This window comes from Pristiophorus japonicus, chromosome 5 (genome assembly GCF_044704955.1).
Source record: "Pristiophorus japonicus isolate sPriJap1 chromosome 5, sPriJap1.hap1, whole genome shotgun sequence".
Classification (NCBI taxonomy): domain Eukaryota; kingdom Metazoa; phylum Chordata; class Chondrichthyes; family Pristiophoridae; genus Pristiophorus; species Pristiophorus japonicus.
Window position 1 is genome coordinate 185,984,431 of NC_091981.1, and position 21,498 is coordinate 186,005,928.

The 21,498-nt window shown below is 41.8% G+C and overlaps 1 protein-coding gene across 6 annotated transcripts in view; it reads right to left on the reverse strand.

The window, feature by feature from the left end:
* Window positions 1-21,498, reverse strand: part of LOC139264544 (growth factor receptor-bound protein 10-like) — a 318,358-nt gene that overhangs the window by 212,157 nt on the left and 84,703 nt on the right. For all 6 annotated transcript variants that reach the window (XM_070881164.1, XM_070881168.1, XM_070881167.1 and 3 more), the window contains one exon: window positions 7,947-8,055. In XM_070881164.1, the coding sequence (XP_070737265.1) occupies window positions 7,947-7,997 (51 nt within the window). In that variant the 5' untranslated portion in view covers window positions 7,998-8,055. The remainder of the gene's footprint in view (window positions 1-7,946; window positions 8,056-21,498) is intronic.

The following is a 21,498-nucleotide window of genomic DNA, read 5'->3' on the forward strand; positions in this document are numbered from 1 at the left end:
AATGTATTTATGACTGTGGTAACAGTTGAAGATGTTACAACAGCAACAATGAAAAGCATAAACAAAGCTAGATAGTTTCAAAGAACAAAAGATAGAAATCCAATCGCTCAGAGTACAACAAATACCTGCTTGTGTTAATCATGATTATTGAAGGTAAATTTGCTACAGCACAATGAAGATTGCGATTGTAACATTTTGAATTCCATGTGTTGAAGTGTCCATTTACTACTATCAGTATACAAACAGCATAAGCAGAATAGCGACCTTGTGTTTTTATACATACATTCAGGCATCTGATGTGGCCACATGAATGACTTCGCTCCATTCCTGAAAAAAAACTGATTTATGGCTAAATTATCTCCCACACAGTATATTGAACCAACTATACCTGCTGTTGGCAGGGAAAAGTCAACATAAATAAAAAGGATAATTTTTGGTTATTAAGTTTATTTTCAAAGATCAATCTTGATCATCATCTAAGTCAGTGGTTCTCAAACTGGGGTCCGCGAATCTTTGGGGTTCCGTAGAGATTTTCCAGGAGTCCGAGAAATAATGAGAAGTGCTTACCGAGCAGGGCCAGTCTTTCAACCAACATCTAAAGTTAAAGGATGGAGTGATAGTTTGGCCCACCTTTCTGTCCAATCCTTTGAGGGAAGGAAGCAAGAAAAAATACTCTCGTTTCACGAATACGGAGAGATCTCGTCTTTTGTAGCAGCATACATCACTGAATGATACTAGAGGGCTGAAATGAAGTATTATTGGAAAACGACCCACATTAATGCATTGCTGAATGATAATTTGGTGACAGTTTATCAAATTAAACTCTTATACTTAACGCACACACAATGTTTGCAAATTTAAATTCTGGAAACTGGACTAAAAACCATTTTCAACTCAAAAATGTCTCCCGTAGGTATCAACATTAAGTTTGTAATGACCAGCAGCTCAACAGTTGTGCTGAACAACACCTCGGAATTACTCATTTAAATTGATGTATTGATGTCGATTTTACCACTCCTGCAGGGTGCCAGAATTCCTATAGTGACACAACCCATTCCTCAAATAGGCAGAGGCTGCCCAATACAAAGCCAGCAACATACACTAGCAAGACAGGGTATTAGGGACGTTCAGTGTACTATAAGTCACATTTGCTATGTTAAATAAGCAAGCATGATTATGATTTTAAGATTTTAGTGACATCAATGCATTTTAATTTAAAAGCACATCCTACCTCAAATAACCCATTCTAAAAATACAGGCAAGCTATATACTTTAATGATGACCCAATCCCAATACAAGAAAAATGGTTAGCAAGACAATCTCTCAAATCAGTAATAGAATTTCTTTTGTTATTTATATATGATTAAAAAAATCTCCCAAAATGCTATAACCTGTAACGATATAGCTATCGGTAGCCAAAAAATATCGCTGGCTATCTAAAGTAAACTAGTGCAAATTTATGGACATAGATAAAACAAAAATAAATATAAATTGCGATTGGCTGTGTTTATTATTGAATGCTTCTAATTTTATTTATTTTTTTATTTTGCCGGGAGATGGTAAAGGGAAATATGACTTGAAGCTTTAATAAAACACAACTCTACGGGCCCAACATTGCCCAAGCCGTTTTTTCAGCGCACTGACCTGAAGTGCGCCGACTTTGCACGCTGGAAAGGATGGCAGAAAAAAGGGACCCCATCCTGGCCGTTCTTCGGAGTCGTGGCATGGCATGCAGTCTGAAGGGGGGGGGGGGCGGTGTGGAGCAACAGGCCAGCACAGAAAGCACTGTCGGCACCTGCGCGCATGCTCCTGCCCTTCCAGCGCGTCCTGTGGGCTGTGAGCAGGACCCGATGCGCGCAGCCCCTATCCCTGGCCGATGGGACTGCCCGATCTCGCCACACCTTATCCCCGGCCGAGTGGCCTCCCGCACCGGCTGGCCGGCCCGCTGAGTTCCCGGGCGAGGTAGGGCTTCGGTTCTATTTTTTATTTAGTGGCTGTGTGCACTTGAGTTTTGATTGGGGGAGGGAGGGGGGGGGGGGTGCAGGGGAAGGAGGAGGAGACGACTTTTGGAGGGGGGGGCGGTGGAAGAGAAAGAATGTTTTGTATACCAGCATCTCTCTTCCTTCCCCCACCCCCCGACATCGTGGGATGGGGCTGCGCGCATCGGGTCCTGTTCACAGCCCGTTGGGAGGGCAGGAGCATGCGCGCAGGTGCCGACAGTGCTTTCTGCGCTGGCCTGTTGCACCACCCCCCCGCCCCTTCAGACTGCACGCCATATGAGTATTATATATTATAATTTAGATGGTGGATCCGTGAATACTAAACCATTTGGAAAAGGGGTCCTTGAATTGAAAAAGTTTGAGAACTACTATTACAGGTAACAAGGACTCTAACAAAGCTGCAAAAAAACCTTTAAAACATTACTTGCTCACAGAATTTTTCAAAGATAATCCCAGTTATTGTACTGCCATTCCACAAGTGGAGCAAAGATTGAATACATTCCCCAATCTTTTATTGTTTTATGCAAATACAAGTTCAATAACCACACATTGTTTGAACAGAATATTGTTTGACCAATATACCCTTAAGAAAATGTGATTTGTAATAAGTGATTAGTGCACTTTAAAAATTCTACAAAATTGAATTTCAAACATAACATGCAGCAACAATGGAAAAAGTTACACACCAATGATTTTAATTTTAAAATGACAGCTGATCAGTACACTAGAGGGCACTCTTGTTTCAAAGATTTCCCTCAAAAGTCTGAAATTATTAAAGGTAATATCGGAATGCATTGTAGTGATACAATAATTTGGAGTTTTGTATGATATTTTGCCACAGTAAAGCAGTATTAACTGATATGTTTATCTCGACTTACATTTGGTTTCGTAATACAGGTAGTGCAGAACGTCAAATATTCCAAATGTATAACACATGATTAGCATTTCTGAATACCTTGACTGAAGTAACAGTAGAAAGTTTTCTGAAAACAGAATCACTCGAAACTAATGTCTATTTGTGAAGTTATAAAAAGAAAAGTTTTTTGTTGGAAATATTCCTACTGTATATTCAGTAGATATTCAACATTTCAAAATTGTCAAAATATTTACCTCCGGAGAACAGTTTTTGGAACAGGAAATGGCCATTCAACTCCTCAAGCCTGTTCCGTCATTCAATGATATCATGGTTGATGCATATCCTTACTCCATCTCCCTTTAAAACCCTTGGCTCGCCAGAATCTATCAATCTCATATTTTTAATTATTAATTGAGCTCGCATCCACTGCTTTTTTTGGGAGAGAGTTCCGCACTTCTACCACCCTTTGTGAAGAACTTTTTCCTAACTTCTCTCCTGAATGGCCTGGTTCTGATTTTATTATATCCCCTTGTCCTTGACTCTCTCTCTACCCGGCCATGGGTTTCCATGCCTTTAGGCAACAGTTCTATGTAGTTGCCCATGACTATTCTCAAAATATAAAACATCTATCTTGTTGAGCCTTCAGTTAATTTTACTCAAACAAATGTAGTACAGGAAGGACAAAGAAACTAAGGGTACATCCTATAACGTTGCCAAGTTATAGTTATCTAACCCACAAATGCAGGCGAGTTATCCCCGGTGTCCTCGCCAATATTTATCCCTCAATCAACATCACAAAAAAAACAAACAGATTATCTGGTCATTATCACATTGCTGTTTCTGGGAGCTTTGCTGTGCGCAAATTGGCTGCCACGTTTCCTACATTACAACAGTGATTCATTGGCTGTAAAGTGCTTTGGGACATCCAGTGGTCGTGAAATGCATTATATAAATGCAAGTCCTTCTTTATGACCAATTTACAGCTAATTCAGCTACTGCTAATATATAGATCCTGACATAAAACAGACAATGCTGGAAATACTCAGCAAATCAGGTAATATCTATGTAGAGAAAAACAGAGTTAACTTTTCAGGTTGATGAACTATCATCATCTGAAATATTAACTCAGATTCTCCCTCCATAGATGCTACCTGACCTACAGAATACTGCCATCATTTTCTGCTTTTATTTCAAATTTCTAGCATTCGCAGTATTTTGCCTTTGTATAGATCTTGACCTATTAATTCAAGCAGATTGAACTGCCTGCCTTCACGTGTTCTGTCGCTACAAATGAAAAAATTGGAGCCAACTAAAAATGAAGTACATCTTAAATGGAAAACATACCACAAATATAAAATCATAATGGAGAAAAGAAAATAGGGAGACTTCAGACCCGAAAGAGAGAGCAAGATATGATTTGGTGCCTTGGCTATATTTGAAAATAATCCAATTACAAGGAAAAATTCTGAATGGAAGTGTCACTGTCTAAAGGGGAATCTCGATATTCCAGTGTCATATGTCTCTCAACTATGGCGTTACATCATAACATTATAAAATATAAATGAGTGCCAATAACACTCAAAATACAAATTTCAGATAAAAGAGGAAGAGAAAGGCTTCTCAGGAAAGGAACACATGGGATACACACGCACACAGACACACAATTCTGTTTTTCAAAAATAAATGCTGAATGTGTGTTTGTCTGGAGCCAAACAACCATTTGACATTCCATGAAGTAACTTGGACCGAAGGTTTACAAGCATATTAAAAAACAGAATTTTTCCAATTGCAAGCAGCTAACTCAAAGATTAAATGATATGGCTTTGTTTGAATGGCAGCCTTGGATCACCTTTTGAGAACACCTAAATCTCTCTGAACACCAACATTTAATAGTTTTTCACCATTTCAAAAATATTCTGTTTTTCTATTCTTCCTGCCAAAGTGAATAGCCTCATGTTTCCACGCATTATACTCCATCTTCCACCTTCTTGCCCACTCACTGAACCTGTCTATATCCCTTTGCAGGCTCTCTGCATCCTCCTCACATCTTACTTTCCCACCTAGCTTTGTATTGTCAGCAAACTTGGATACATTGCCCTCGGTCCCTTCATCAGTCATTAATATAAATTGTAAATAGCTGAGGCCCAAGCACTGATTCTTGAGGCACCACATTAGTTACAGCCCACCATTTAAAATGACTCGTTTATCCCTACTCTGTTTTCTGTCCATTAACCAATCCTCTATCCATGCTAATATATTAGCCCCAACCCTATGAGCCCTTATCTTGCCTAACAATCATTTATCTGGCACCTTATTAAATTACTTTTGGAAATCCAAACATACTACATCTACCCTGCTAGTTACATCCTCAAAAAACGAATACATTTGTTAAACACAATTTCACTTTCATAAAACCATGTTGACTCTGCCGAATAATATGATTTTCGAAATACGCTTACCACTTCCTTAATAATGGATTCCAGCATTTCCCCGACAACTGATGTCAGGCTAACTGGCCTGTGGTTTCGAGTTTTCAACTTCCTCCTTTCTTGAAAATCGGGATTTCATTTGCTACCTTCCAATCAGAGACCATAGGCCATCAGGTCCAGCGCATGTCGACTTTTAGTCCCATTAGTTTCTCAAGTACTTTTTCTCTGTTGATCTTAATACTTAATTTGCTGCATTTCTTTATTCATCCATGGTGTGTCATTACTGGCTAGGGACCCGATTTTGGTGCTGACCGATGGTCCGCCGAGTTCCCGGTGGTATCGCGGCAGTCCATAGTTTTTCACCGTCGGCAGACCGCTGAGATGCAAGGTCTCAACTTTGGTCGCCTTCTTTTCGGCGGTCTGCCAATGTTGTGCGAGTGTTGCGCAGCGGGCAGTCTCGCAGAATGGAGTCGAGCCAGAGAAAGGCTTTCCTTGATCGATGGTATAGTGACGCACTGCGCATGCGCAAATTTTTTTCTTCTCCAAACTTGTATTCTGCCGCGATTTCTGGGGTGAAGGATCACCTGTGCATGCGCAGAGAGTGGCAGTAAGGAGAGACAGTGCGAAGGAGCAGTGAGGCACTCGAAACACTGCTGCTCTGTTTCTTAATATAATCATAATTAAAGAGGCTAAGGATGGTGCTGCTTCTCTGGTTTTTGATTTTTCACGATTTCTCCCCATTTTTAAATAAACAAAATAACCTCCAGAAATCATTCATTCCTTCCAAAAGGCCTTCTTTCCTTTAAAATGTACTTTGTCCCCCGTGAATGAATGCAACTGCAGTGCTTTGTTCCAGTACTCCTGCTCGTCTCCAAATGCTGCTGCTTCTCCCGATGTCCAAATGAACGCACCACGCACTACCACCCACTTTACTAAGCATAAAAGCCCATTTTCCAGAACAGTATGCTTCAGGGTGGTACGTCGGTGGTAAGTGACCAATATTGGGAGTTTTTGACGGTATGTCGGGTCTTGTGTTGGCAGATGGTGCGCATACCACTCGGTGGTATGTCAGTCACCAAAGTCATGCCAGGCAGTATGCAGCTGTTTTTCCACGAAACTTCCAATTCTCAGCGGTATGTGGGCGTTCTGCAGGCGGTATGTCCACGACCTATTTGTTTCTTGCTTTTTAGTGAGTATATTTCTACTGGGCATGATCACCATTTTAAATATTTCTCACTGCTGTTCCATGTTTTTGTCAGTAACTTTTCCAGTTTAGTTTCCCTGGATCCATTCTCATCCTTTTAAAAATTAGCTTTTTTTCCAATTTATTATTTTGGTCTGTGTCTGATTTTTGTCCTTCTCAATCTTTATCCTTATTATGTTGTGATTGCTATTGCCTCGATGTTGCCCTATACTTCACTTATCTGCTCTGGTTCATTAGATCAATTAGCGTTCCCTCTCGTTGGGACTTTTTACATACTGGGTAAGAATGGAGTCCTGCACACATTTTAAAAACTCCATTTCCTGGCTCCCTTTCACTACCTCGCGCCAGTTTATTTTGGTGGTAATTAAAATATCCCATGATTATTCTCGGTCTATCTGAAGAAAACAGTAGCCGCAAGGAGCATTCATTTAGAAACAACAGATAATGCCTCGATTATCTGCTAGAATTGTTTTGGGATAAGTCATGAAATTAATGCTATGTAGAAATTTATTTTGACTTTTTAAAGGCATTTAATAAAGTTTCATGTGATAATTTTGGTGAGGATCAAGACTCAAATTAATGGCAAATTAGCTACCTTGACTCAAAACTGGCTTGGTAAGAAAAATAGGATGGCATGGGCAGCAACTTCAGTTCTACTTGGCTCTCTCCCGTGACCTTTGGGTTCACGCAATAGAAAAATCTATTAAATTTTCTGATATCACCAAACTACATGGTGGTGAAAAACAAAAAGATTAAGTGCCATTCGAATAGATGGGCAAAATAATGGTATGTGGATTTTACTATGTAGAAATGGAAGCTAATGCACACTGAAATGATCAGATTAAATGATGGTCCATGATCAGATTAGCGATGATCTTATTGAATGGTGGAGAAGGCTCGAGGGGCCAAATGGCCTACTCCTGCTCCTATTTCTTATGTTATGAAATAAACAATAGCAAACAAAAATAGTTTCACTTTTTCCCCTCTCGTAAAAGATCAAAAAGGAAAATTATTTGATGTGATTTTTGATTACTCGCTGAATATTTATAATTAATGTGACACTGTTAAAGTAAATCAAATATTCTTGTATCTCAAAATATATTTAACTACAAATCAAAACAAAGTTAGTTCTAATCTTAGAGATTGCTGGTGAGGCAACACAAATACTATTTTGAATGTTGAGCACTGTACCGTCAAAAATTATTGAAGTGCAGTGAAGAATGACCAGGATAAATTTTGAACTCGAGCTTTAAGTTCTGGAGAAATTTGCAGAGCTTATCATAGGCTTTTCCAAGGGCTTTGACATCCTGCAAATCTGCTATGATGACTAGGAATTAACTGATCTACGATTAGAGAACCATTATCCACATAATCATTATTTACATATTCGCTAGTTAAAGGGAGACAGAACAAAATATTTCACCGACAACAAATAAGTAAATAAGTAATGGGCCAACCTGATAGTAAGGATGATGTAGAAAGGAGTCCGGACAGCCAGCCAAAGCCATGTTGATTTCTCTCTTCAACTAATAATTTTCCACATCTTACAGCAATATTTAGAACAATCTGGCAATTTTAAAGGAAATAGAAAGAATCAGTAAGCCACTTGTAGAAACAATCAGCATTCAGTGAATTTGCAGCTGAGGTATTGATTGGCTGCAAGGACAGTTTTAACTGTTGACCATGCAGCTGGTTCAAAAAACACTACTGTCTGCTTATCTGTGACTAGCACAATATGGTCAGGATGAATGTGATAATTTTTGTTCAAGAAACAGCTGCTCTTACAAATCAGGAAGAACTGCTTCATGCTAGTACTCGGTAGGCATGCTAATTAAATCACATTTGAATGCTTGACTTTCCATGTAACTCTTGAATTCAATGTGAAGTACACCACTCACCAGGAGCTTAACTGGACCAAACACCAACATTATGGCTGCAACAGCGGGGCAGAAGCTTTCTCAGCAACTAGTGACTCACCCCCTAACCCCCTCAAAACCTCTCTACCATTGATAGAGAATTCAAGCTCTGCAGCAGTTTTTGAGAAAACACAGACCACATTGCATTAAGTCATCAATCAACTTGACATTTTAGGACCTTGGGTAGCGAGCCAATTAAGGGTTAAAAAACTATCAATTGATCCAATAAGGTCAAAGAAGGAGAGTTATTTTCTGTAAATTGAACCAGGTATAAGTACAGCCATTTTGGCCATGTGGTCTCAGAAGGACAAAGGCCTGGCTTAAAGCCAGAAGCTTGTTGCTGCTGCCAGAATAAAATTACATTAAAACTGCAACCGGAGTTCGTATTTCATTGGAAATTAAGAGATCGAACAACCATCTACAAGGCTCGTCAAGCATGTGATGGAATACTCACATGGATGGATACGGCTGCAATAACCCAAGAAACTAGATAATATCCAGGACAAAGCTTGGCACCAACTGGACTCCAATATCTCTAATGTCCCGGACCGAGTGCACAATGTGGCTGCAGAATGTGTCATCTACTGGATACAATGTCGCAACTCACCTTGCTTACTTAAACAGTACTGTCCACTCCCATGACCTCTACCAATACAAAGGCCAAAAGCAGCAGGACTATGGGAATACCATTACCTCGACTTCAAGTCACACGTTAACTTAACTTGGACATATATCATTGTTCCTTCATTGTCACGGTCAAAATATTTTAATTCCCTACTTAGCATCATTGGTACAAAAACTGCAATGGGTCAAGTAGGTGTCCAACCACCAACCTAGGATAACTTGGGATTAGCAATAAATGTAATCTTGCTAGCATCACCCATATTCCATGAACAAATGAACTAAGTTGGTACCTTTGGGCACTACACAAGGTTATGGAGAATTACATTAGTACACATCAGAAAATGTTTAAAAATTTCCTTAAGGGGAGGAATCATTAGTTAGCATACGATAGATTCTGAAGAGGTCACAAATTAATATTTTATTTTGGTACTCCTCTGCATGCTACAAGGAATATATATTTTTCATTCATTGTGGGATGTGGACGTTGCAGGCAATTGCCTATCCTAAAATGCCCTCGAGAAGATGGTGGTGATCCACACCTCCTTGAACCGCTGCAGTGTATGTGGTGAAGGTACTCCCTCTCAGTGCTGTTAGGGAGTTCCAGGATTTTGACCCAGCGACAATGAAGGGATGGCAATATACTTCCAAGTCAGGACGGTGTCTGACTTGGAGGGGAACGTGAAGGTGGTTGTGTTCCTATGCTCCTGCTGCCCTTGTCCTTCTAGGTGGTAGAGGTCACGGGTTTGGGAGGTGCTGCCGAAGAAGCCTTGGCGAGTTGCTGTAGTGTATCTTGTAGATGGTACACACTGCAGCCACGTTACGTCGGTGATGGAGGGAAGAGAATGTTTTAGGTGGTTTACGGCTGCTTTGTCCTGGAGGATATCGAGTTTCTTGAGTGTTGTTGAAGCTGCACTCATCCAAGCAAGTGGAGAGTATTCCATCATACTCCTGACTTGTGCCTTGTAGATGGTGGAAAGGCTTTGGGGAGTCAAGAGGAGAGACACTCACCACAGAATACCCAGCCTCTGACCTACTCTTGTTGCCACAGTATTTCTGTGGCTGGTCCAGTTAAGTTTCTGGTCAATGGTGACCCCCAGATTGTTGATGGTGGGGGATTCGGCAATGGTAATGCCATTGAATGTCAAGCAGCAGTGGTTAGACTCTCGCTTGTTGAAGATAGTGGCATAAATGTTATTTGCCACTTATCAGCCCAAGCCTGAATGTTGTCCAGGTCTTGTTGCATGCGGGCATGGACTGCTTCATTATCTGAGGAGTTGAGAATGGACTGAACACTGTGCAGTCATCGACGAACATCCCCACTTCGGATCTTATGATGGAGGGAAGGTTATTGATGAAGCAGCTCAAGATGGTTGGGCAATGGTTGCCATAAGCTTTGTCTTCCTTGCACTCGAGAACATGTCATTGGCCTTATTTTTATCTTGGAAATGACAAAGGTCTGCAAAACCAATGAAGAAATAACCATACAATACGATGTGTTCTCCCTGACTGGCAATAAAATTTGAAGCTGGGAATATCGCAGGTAAGCAGAGAAAAGGAAAGGGAAAGGAACCAGATGATTGTAGAACCATAGATTGCCAATATCAAACATACTGCTTTTTCTCTTTATACTGTGAAACAAAACAGCAGCCTTGCCAGCACCAACCCCATCTCATGACCAAATAAAATACTGATACCTGTAGTGTAATCATTAGCTTACTGGATTAGTAATCCAGAGGTCTGGAAAATATCTCGAGATTACAAGGTAAAAATTCACCAAGGGGGTTTCAGAATTTGAATTAAAGTTTTTTTGAAAATACGTTAATAAAACAAAGTTACTACAGGTGCAGCGTCGAGAATCCAGAGTTACGGAACAATCGGTGGTAGGGTCGTTCGGATTCTGTCAAACGTTCCAGAATATGGACCAGACGACCCTGCCGACCTCGGGCCTAGCCTTGCCACCACTCCCCTTACCTCGGGACCCGGCCCGCCCATCGTTCTCCTCGACGGGGCCCTGCCCACCCGACGCCCTCCTCGGCAGGGTGAGGCTCGGCCCGACGACGACCTCGATGGGGCCGAACAGCTCCTCGGCAGGAACCCCCTCCCCTTTTCTGACATTCCAAAATCTGGAAACACCCGAACCTGGGCTCGGTGTTTCCGGATTAAGGACATCAGAAACAAATCGAAAGTCTGGAAAAGCCTGGAATCTGGAACTGCCTCGGTCTCGAGGGTTCTGGATTTTAGGCACTACACCTGTATTAGTAAAAGTGACTATAAAGCTGTCAGATTGGCGTTAAAAAAAATATATAAAATGATTCATTACTATCCTTTAGGGAAGGAAACCTGCTGCCCTTACCCACTCTGGCCTCTATTCGACTCCAGCCACACAACAATGCCATTCAGTAGCAACTGTTACTAGTAGTTCAAGAAGGCAGGACAACGAGGGATGTGCAATAAATGCCTCGTCAGCAACACTCCCGATGATTCATTTTTTTAAAAATTCTACAAACCTATGTACAATGACACAAAATTCCAAACATCTCCATAAAACAAGAGAGTTCAATGAGACAAAAATGCTGGATAATATATCACACTATCCTGAAATCCAACTTAATGCTGTTTTACAGTGGGGAGCATCAGTAAGTGCTCCATCTCCCTCACACACTATAGTAAATATAGGTTGAACCTCCCTTATCCGGAATCCTCGGGACCTGACCTGTCTTGGATAAGGAATTTATCCGGACGAGGGGCGGTCACGTTAAATTGGATGGTACAGGTACTGAGCAAGGGGATATCGGGGTTGGCTGGCTTGGGGCTGGGAGTGCGGCACCAAGATCATGGCAGGGGGAGGTGGATCACGGGGTCAGGACAGCAATTGCAGGAGTCGGCAGCGAGGAAGGACTTCAATTTGTTCATGTCGGAGTTTTGCGCATGTGCCACCGTGGCCAGGAGGTCTGGATAAGGGAGGTTCAATCTGTACTTGAATATGCCACAGCTGTCCCAACACTCCACCACCACAGTCTTGATCAATTTACAACCTTCCTAGAATAATGAAGTTCATCAGTATGTTTATATCAAGAATACTTCAAACCTTGAGATGTAAGCAATACAAAAGGTTACACCAAAGCAGGCCATTCACCCAAACCAGTCCACATCAGCATTTATCCTCTACACAAACAAAAAACAGTTCTAACTATATTCACTCACCAAGTTTTAATTTTCCTTCAACTCCTTTTTCTTCAACCACCTAATCTAGGGCCCAAGTTTCGAGCCGTGCCTAGAACGGTGCAGTCCCGACCTGGACGCCCGTTTTTCGCGCCACAAAGTGCGCCTAAAAAAAACCTCCAGTCTCCACCTCCCTGCAGGTCCTCTGGCCCTCGGCGCAGCTCAGCACGAGCTGTAGGGGGCGGAGCTAGGTCCTTGCGCTGAAAACAGTGCCGGGACCTCTGCACATGCGCGCTACAGTGGGCGCGCAAGTGCAGTAGCTCCAGGCGCCCGAAACTGTGTGGGAGGGGCCCGAAGCACGCAGCCCCTAGCCCTGGCCGAATGGCCTCACTAGGGCTGCGTGAATAAGGCTCCTCCCACGGCCAGCTCCTGCTTCCTCCCGACCTGACTCCCGCCCCCCGCCTCCAGACCAGATCCAACACCGACCCGCGCTCTCCGCCCCCCCCCCCTCCCCCTCCGCCCCCGACTCTAGGTTTTCCCCCGCCTCCGGACCTGACCCGACTCCCGCTTACCCCCCAACCGCCGGACCGGACACGACACCCGCTTCTCCCCCCCCCCCGGACTGGATCCGACCTGATCTCCATCCCCCCAACCTGACCTCGCTCTCCCTCCCTCCCCCCGACCCGATCCAACGCCACCTACCTGTAAAGGCCCTGCCCTAAGTCTCGGGCCCGGCCCGTTCAGCCTCTCTTCTCCTTCCCTCTCTCCTCCTTCCCCCCCCACCGCCCCTGCTCCCCCTCCTCGCTGTCAGAAACACAGACACTGACAGACAGAGAATGAGAGACACACACAGACAGAGAGATAGAGACACTGACAGACACACTGGGGGGGGGGGGGGCAATCCCAGCACGCTGTTGGAGGGCTCCCGGTGCTGCAGTCGGTAAGTAGAAAATGTTTTATTTATTGATTTTTTTTTTTTAAATATTTATTAATTTTTTTTGATTGATTTATTGGTTGATTTATTGATGTATTTATCATTTATTATTGATGATGGCTCTTTATTTGTAAAAGTGAAGTGTTTAATGTTTGTAAACTTCCCTTTAAACCCTCCCCCCCCCCCCCATTCCCTACACCTGATTTGTAACCTACGCCTGATTTTCTAAAGTGTAGACAAAGTTTTTTCGAGCGTACAAAAATCTTCCCTTACTCCATTCTAAGTTAGTTTGGAGTAAGTTTTCACTGACGAAACTTTGAAAACAGGCGTAAGTGGCCGGACACGCCCCCTTTTGAAAAAAAAATTCTGTTCCAAAGTGAAACTGTTCTAACTGACTAGAACTGGAGCAAACTAAATGACAAGAATTCCGATTTCTAAGATACTCCGTTCTACACCAGTTGCTCCTAAAAATCAGGAGCAAATCATGTGGAAACTTGGGGCCATGATCTTGAATACAGTCAGTTCCTGCCTCAACCATCAAGCCCAGAAGTTAATTTCATAGTGTCACAATTCAGTTTCAAAATATTTCTCCTTCTCTAAATCTTTTGAATTTAATCTTGTATCTATAGCACCTCCTCATTCTTTACCCATCAACTACTGGAAACCATGTGCTTTTATCCACCCTGCCCCATCCTTTCATATTTTTAAATACTATCATCTTGCCCTGTAATCTAGTTTGCTCGAATCAAAGGTTGCACACTTTTTCCAAGTCTTTCTTCATTATCTGTATTTCCAGGCAGCATTTGACTGATGGATTGGAGAGTAGCTAATGTAACCCCACTTTTTAAAAAAGGAGAGAAAACAGGGAATTATAGACCAGCCAGCCAGACATCGGTAGTGTGGAAAATGTTGGAATCAATTATTAAAGATGTAATAGCAGCGCATTTGGAAAGCAGTGACAGGATCAGCCCAAGTCAGCATGGATTTATGAAAAGGAAATCATGCTTGACAAATGTAGAATTTTTTTGAGGATGTAACTAGTACAGTGGGCAAGGGAGAACCAGTGGATGTGATGTATTTGGACTTTCAAAAGGCTTTTGACAAGGTCCCACACGTGATTGGTGTGCAAAATTAAAGCACGTTATTGGGGATAATGTATTGACATGGATAGAGAACTGGTTGGCAGACAGGAAGCAGAGAGTCAGGATAAACAGGTACTTTTCAGAATGGCAGGCAGTGACTAGTGGGGTATCGCAAGGATCAGTGCTGGGACCCCAGCTATTTACAATATACATGAATGATTTAGACGAAGGAATTGAAGGTTATATCTCCCCAAGTTTGCAGATGACACTAAGCTGGGTGGCAGTGTGAGCTGTGAGGTGGATGCCAAGAGGCTGCAGGGTGACTTGGACAGGTTAGGTGAGTGGGCAAATGCATGGCAGATGCAGTATAATGTGGATAAATGTGAGGTTATCCACTTTGGTGGCAAAAGCAGGAAGGCAGATTATCTGAATGACAGATTAGGAAAAAGGGAGGTGCAACAAGACCTGGATGTCATGGTACATCAGTCATTGAAAGTTGGCATGCAGGTACAGCAGGCAGTGAAGGCAGCAAATGGTATGTTGGCCTTCGAGAGGATTTGAGTACAGGAGCAGGGATGACTTACTGCAGTTGTACAGGGCCTTGGTGAGGCCACAACTTGAATATTGTGTACAGTTTTGGCCTCCTAATCTGAGGAAGGACATTCTTGCTATTGAGCGAGTGCAGCGAAGGTTCACCAGACTGATTCCCAGGAAGGCAGTAGTGACATATGAAGAAAGACTGGATCAACTGGGCTTGTATTCACTGGAGTTCAGAAGAATGAGGGGGGATCTCAGAAACGTTTAAAATTCTGACGGGTTTAGACAGGTTAGATGCAGGAAGAATATTCCCAATGTTGGGGAAGTCCAGAACCAGGGGTCACAGTCTAAGGATAAGGGGTAAGCCATTTAGGACCGAGATGAGGAGAAACTTCTTCACCCAGAGAGTGGTGAACCTGTGGAATTCTCTACCACAGAAAGTTGTTGAGACCAATTCACTAAATATATTCAAAAAGGAGTTAGATGTACTACTAGGGAGATCAAGGAGTATGGCAAGAAAGCAGGAATGGGGTACTGAAGTTGCATGTTCAGCCATGATCTCATTGAATGGCGGTGCAGGCTCGAAGGGCCGAATGGCCTACTCCTGCACCTATTTTCTATGATTCTATATAGAATTCTGATGGGACTGGACAGGTTAGATGCAGGAAGAATGTTCCCGATGTTGGGGAAGTCCAGAACCAGGGGTCACAGTCTAAGGGTAAGGGGTAAGCCATTTAGGACCGCGATGAGGAGAAACTTCTTCAGAGAATTGTGAACCTGTGGAAATCTCTACCACAGAAAGTTGTTGAGGCCAGTTCGTTAGATATATTCAAAAGGGAGTTAGATGTGGCCCTTATGATTAAAGGGATCAAGGGGTATGGAGAGAAAACAGGAAAGTTACATGGTCAGCCATTATCATATTGAATGGTGGTGCAGGCTCAAAGGGCCGAATGGCCTACTCCTGCACCTATTTTCTAATTATTTTCTATGTTTCTATGACACTGCATTGTATCCTCTCGAAACCTTCAATCTCCTTCCTCTAGTGTGGAGCCCAATATGCACACATAGATCTTAAGGTTTTATCTAGGCTAATTATTACCTCAACTTTCATATTCTATATCGTGAGATAAAACTAGAATTCCAGCAGCTCTTTTTTAAAAAAAAACAGCTTAATCAACCAGATGAAATCTTCCTTTAATATTCTATGAACCTATACTCCAAAATCATGATTCCCAACATACTCAGCCACATTCATCTCATCTACCTGACCCAGATATTACCAGATATAGCAATGCCTCCACCCTTAGCCGACTAACATATGTCACAAGGAAGGAGTCTTGTACAAATTTTAAGAATTTCATTCTCTTCTCCATTTATTCCATCTTTGTCCCCAATAACTGGATAATAAAAATCTCAGATCAATAATTTTGTTATTCAGACTCATCTAACCTGACTGCAAATTTCCTCTTCCATTTGCTTCCCACAATTTACAGGTCTATAATTCAATCTTGACTACTACAATCGAGCCTTTTTAAAAAATATATATTTGAGCTCTAACCATATTGTCTATATCCCTTTGTCTAAATCAGCCCTCTCCACAGAACCTATTCTGGTCTCTTTTATACAAAAAATATTGCCAGCCACTTTTATCATCGTTTCTATCCCCACAAAATATATTGTATCCAGATATGTTTATTTACCATTCTTATCCAGTTTGCAGCCATGTTATGAAGTCAAGATCTTCAATGTAAAATAATTGCTTCCAGTAACCCCCCAGTTTATTGCACATTGCAAGACATGCATTTTAACTTTTTTTGTGAACACTATGCTTTTTTGAAAAAAATTCAAGCTACCCCTTCAGTCTTTTCCACATTTATAACTAATACATTGGATTTTATTCCTCTTGCTAAATTGTTTTCTTCATTGCCTCTATTTTCCCTTTACTGCTAGCTGATCCTGGTTAGTTTTATTTTGCCAGCACCGCACCCTCCTCCTAGTTTACATGGTTAATTTTGCCAGTACATGACAACCCCCCCCACCCCTGTTTAGATGTAACCATTGTAGAATAGCTCCCATTTGTTCTCAAAGACCAACAAAGTGGAATTCCTCTTCCTGACATCACACCTTAAAACTGATTCCCCAATCTTCTGCCCCATCCCTAATCTTGTGCATGTCTGGGGTAGTAAAGCTGAGATCTCCACCTGTAAAGTGCTGGTCCCAAAACTTGTTTCCTAATCTAAATTCATCACGCAGAAGTTCCAGCTTTCTTTATCTACATCATGGACTGCCACATGAACCACTAACTGGCTGCTCTTCATCCCCTTGCACAATTTTTAGTCTATGCGATATATTCATCATCTAGCACCTGGGGGCAACAAAACATCCATGAATCTGTCTGGACTGCAAAAGATCTGGTCACCCCACTAATTACTAAATCATCCATCATTAGCCCATTTCTAGCTGTGTTGCTAAGCTTCTGTCCCCCAACCCCTTGGAGCCATCTCTTGTTTGTTGGTGCCATTTATATATATTTAAATTCAGTGTCAGGAAGCTGGAGTGTCAAATCCGTTTGATTCGAATACAACTGGTTCTGGGCACTCCTGTTCTAGCCCTTCCTTCCTGCCTATTCCCATCCCTCTGCTAGACACCCAATCTTTGCTCTGCCACGGCCTGCTCCATTACGTAGGCATCAAATTACTGTCAGGCTCTCGCTTCAAAAACTGGTCTCCATTCCAAACAGGTCAGATTGTTTCCTTCTGTTTCTCAGATTGAGATTGAGATTATGTGAGCCCATGACTTTTTCAACTGACTTATTTGTCCAAGTCAACACCTGGTGCTTGAAGCTCCCATATTTTTCAGGAATGACACATCATTGTCCCTTCCTGTGCTGACAATTTTAGGTTTAGTTTGCTCTACTCTAAAACTTATTACTTGCGTAAAACATCACCTAGTCTACTGAGCACCTCCTTCCCCCTTGGCACATAATTCCCACTCTCTCCAAATGTCCATTTTGGCAGTCTTTACTCTTGCACTATTCCTACCTCAGTCCGTGATGTGCTTTCGGCTCCAGCTACAACTCTAGTAACTATCTTTCTTTACACACCTTTCAGAAATAAACCAGTTTCAACTGGTCATCCAGCTGCCAAATACACAGTACCCAATTAACACCTGGCCAGTGACCGACAGTTAACCTGCAGTTGCACAATTTAAAATCGAGACTTAAATTTCAGTTCAACAAAAAGCACAAACAAGCTCTTTACCACATCCTCACACCTCATCTCTGACTCACCACTAAATTCCCATTCACAATTAATTTCCTTTTTGGAGGTCCTTACTCTCACTATTCCCACCTCACTCAGGTGATGTGCTCTTCATCATTTGAAAGTCTTGCTTTTGAAAATACCACAGCAACCAGATACAGACATATTATAATTCATGGCCGATAAATACAATGTATTCAACACATGAATAAAGGCAGAGATATTCTGTGCATTGAACATAAGAAATAGGAGCAGGAGTGTGATATCTTCAGAGCACAGCACAGCACACACAGCTCAACATGGCAGGCAGCTCTCTGCAGTACACAATACGTCCACATCCACTGTGGAACTACAAACATTACAAGCTTACAGACATTACACTTCTCCCTCCTTAATGAAGTTATTATATCATACATAACTTGCATGTTTATACGTAACAGGATATAACTTTTTTTTCCATATTTACAAATTTAACTTTATCACTTGTTTTCTGTTTCGAAGAGGATACCTTCGCTCTCGAACAGAACCTTCCAAATCTGGTGTCAATTTCACACTCATTCGAGGCTCATCCTGAGGAACGTTTTCCTCCACAGAATTTCCTTGCTTTTCATTTGAACTCACTAACTTCAGGCTCTTTGTTTTCCTGACTCGGGCTCAGACTTTCATTCTGATTCTCTCCTGGATTTGTTTCCAGTACATTGGATTTAGGATTTGCTACTGGTGTATCAAAACTATCTGATGAGTCAGAAATAATTGAATCATTCCCACCTTCAACTCCTTCCATGTCTGGAGGTAAAATATCAATATGAACAAACCTAACCTGTCCATTATCAAACATCTTTACCAAATATATGCGAGGACCTCAGTCCGTGATGTGCTTTCGGCTCCAGCGACAACTCTAGTAACTACCTCTCTTTATACACCTTTCAGAAATAAACCAGTTTCAACTGGTCATCAGCTGCCAAATACACAGTACCCAATTACCCGAGGACCACATATCTTCACCACTCTTCCTGGTAAACACTAACCATTTATGGTGATGGTTCTTCACTCACCACTTGGTTTAATTTCACACTTCTCTCTTTTACTCTACCTCTATCATGATTCTCTTTGTCTTAATTGTGTCTCTTCCACGGACTGTGCCAAATTTGGCTTCAACGAGAATCTGGTTCGTGGCTGTCGTTTGAGAAACAACTCTGCTGGAGTTCGACTAGTAGTTGTATGAGGAGTATTTCGATATGTAATCAAAAAATTAGCCAATTTGTGATCCAATGACAACTGTCGTTTCCTTGGATTTGGATCTAATTGTTTTATGAGGGCACGTTTTACAATTTGTACAGTGCGCTCTGCTGCACCATTCAAAGCAGGATGGTATGGTGGAACCTTGGTATGTTTCACACCATTTTTGCTCGTGAATTGTGCAAATTCTTCTGAATGAAATTGTGGTCCATTATCCGAAACAATCTCTTCAGGGAGGCCAAATGAAGAAAATAATTTTCGTAAAATGTCCAATGTTTTACTTGTTATTTTCCACATTGGAAACACCTCAACCCACTTCGAATGGCTATCAATCACAATGAACAATTGTTGTTCTTCAAACTCAGCAAAATCAATATGTAGCCTTTACCACACCCTGGGAGGCCATTTCCATGGCTGTAATAGTACTGGTGGTGGTTACTTGCTTACCGATTGACATGTCGTACACTGACTCACGATGTACTCAATATCTTTATCAAGACCTGGCCACCATAAATAACTGCGTGCAAAACTCTTGGTCAAGCACATTCCCACGTGCTGGTCATGGAGGTCTCCTAATAATTTGGACCTGAATTTATTTGGTACAACCACTCTTGCACCCCACATGATACAATTTTTATCGACTGATAATTCATTCCTATGAATGAAGAATGGATGTGTATCTTTGTTTGTTACCTGGTTTGGCCATCCATTTGCAATATACTCATACACCTTTGACATCACTGAGTCACGTTTGGTTGCTCTACCAATCTCTTCAGCTATGACTGGCAGTTCATCAATGTATGAAAAATAAAATACTTCTTCCTCATCGGGTGTAACTTGTGATGGGGAAGGCAATCTAGCAATTGCATTACTGTGATCAGCTGATCGTCTGTATTCAATATCATATGTATATGCTGACAAAATCAAAGCCCATCTCTGCATTCGGGCTGCAGCTAATGTTGGAACTGGAGACTTTGGATGGAGGATTGCATAACGATGGTAAACTTACGACCATACAAGTATTTGTGAAACTTCATGACCCCAAAAATTAATGCCAAAGCTTCCCTTTCAATTTGCGCATAATTACTCTCACTGGCACTGAGTGCGTGAATCAAAAGCAATTGGTCTCTCCTCCCCACTACTTAATACATGAGAGATTACTGCCCCGACTCCATACAGAGAGGCATCACATGCTAGCTTAATCTCCTTAGATATATGTCATAGCGAATTAACATGGTGCTCTCTACCAATTTGCTTTTACACTCCTTGAATGCTGTATCGCATTCTTTAGACCACTTCCAATGGACCTGTTTTTTCAAAAGTTCATTCAGTGGATATAATACTGTAGCCAAATTTGGTAGGAACTTCCCATAATAGTTCAAAAGACCCAAGAATGAACGAAGTTCAGTGACATTCCTGGGAGTGGGTGCATTTCTAATTGCATCCAATTTTTCCATGGTTGGATGTAAACCATCTTTGTCTACTCTGTACCCTAAGTACGCCACTGAGTTTTTAAATAACTCTCACTTACGAGCAGACACTAATACTCTGTGCTTCTCTAGCCATTTGAGGACTTCATTCAATATGTTATGAATTTGCCTATTTGGTGCTGAAATTAGTATGTCATCCAAATAACATACTACCCCTTCAATACCTTGCAAAAACTGGTTCATCACCCGTTGGAATATGGCAGGGGCGGAAGACACTCCAAACGGTAGCCTGTTAAATTGTTATAGGCCGAGATGAGTATTTAGTCAAACATGACTTGGACTCCTCATCTAGTTCATGCTGTAAGTAGGCATTCGTAAGATCCAGTTTTGAGAAGATCTGACCACCTGTCAGTGTTGTGAACAAATCTTCTATATTCGGCAATGTATTGGGGACATTACCCTCTAGAACCTGGTTTACGGTTACTTTATCACCACACAATCTTAACTTACCATCGGACTTAGGTATAACAATGGGTGTAGCCCAATTACATCAATCTATCTTAGAAATAATGTTCTCAGTCTCTAGTCTTTTGAGTTCTTGCTCAACTTTCTCCTCGAGTGCATATGGTACGGAACGTGGCTTGTAGTAAACCGATCTAGCGTCCTTCTGTACCCCGACACTCGCCTTGAAGCCTTGGATCGGACTGCCCGTTTCGCAGAACACCTTTGGATACTTCTTGATATCATCCGTTGATGAAAATCTCACTTCCACACAGAAAATCTTATTCCAATCCAGCTTCAGTGAGCTCAACCAATTTCTTCCTA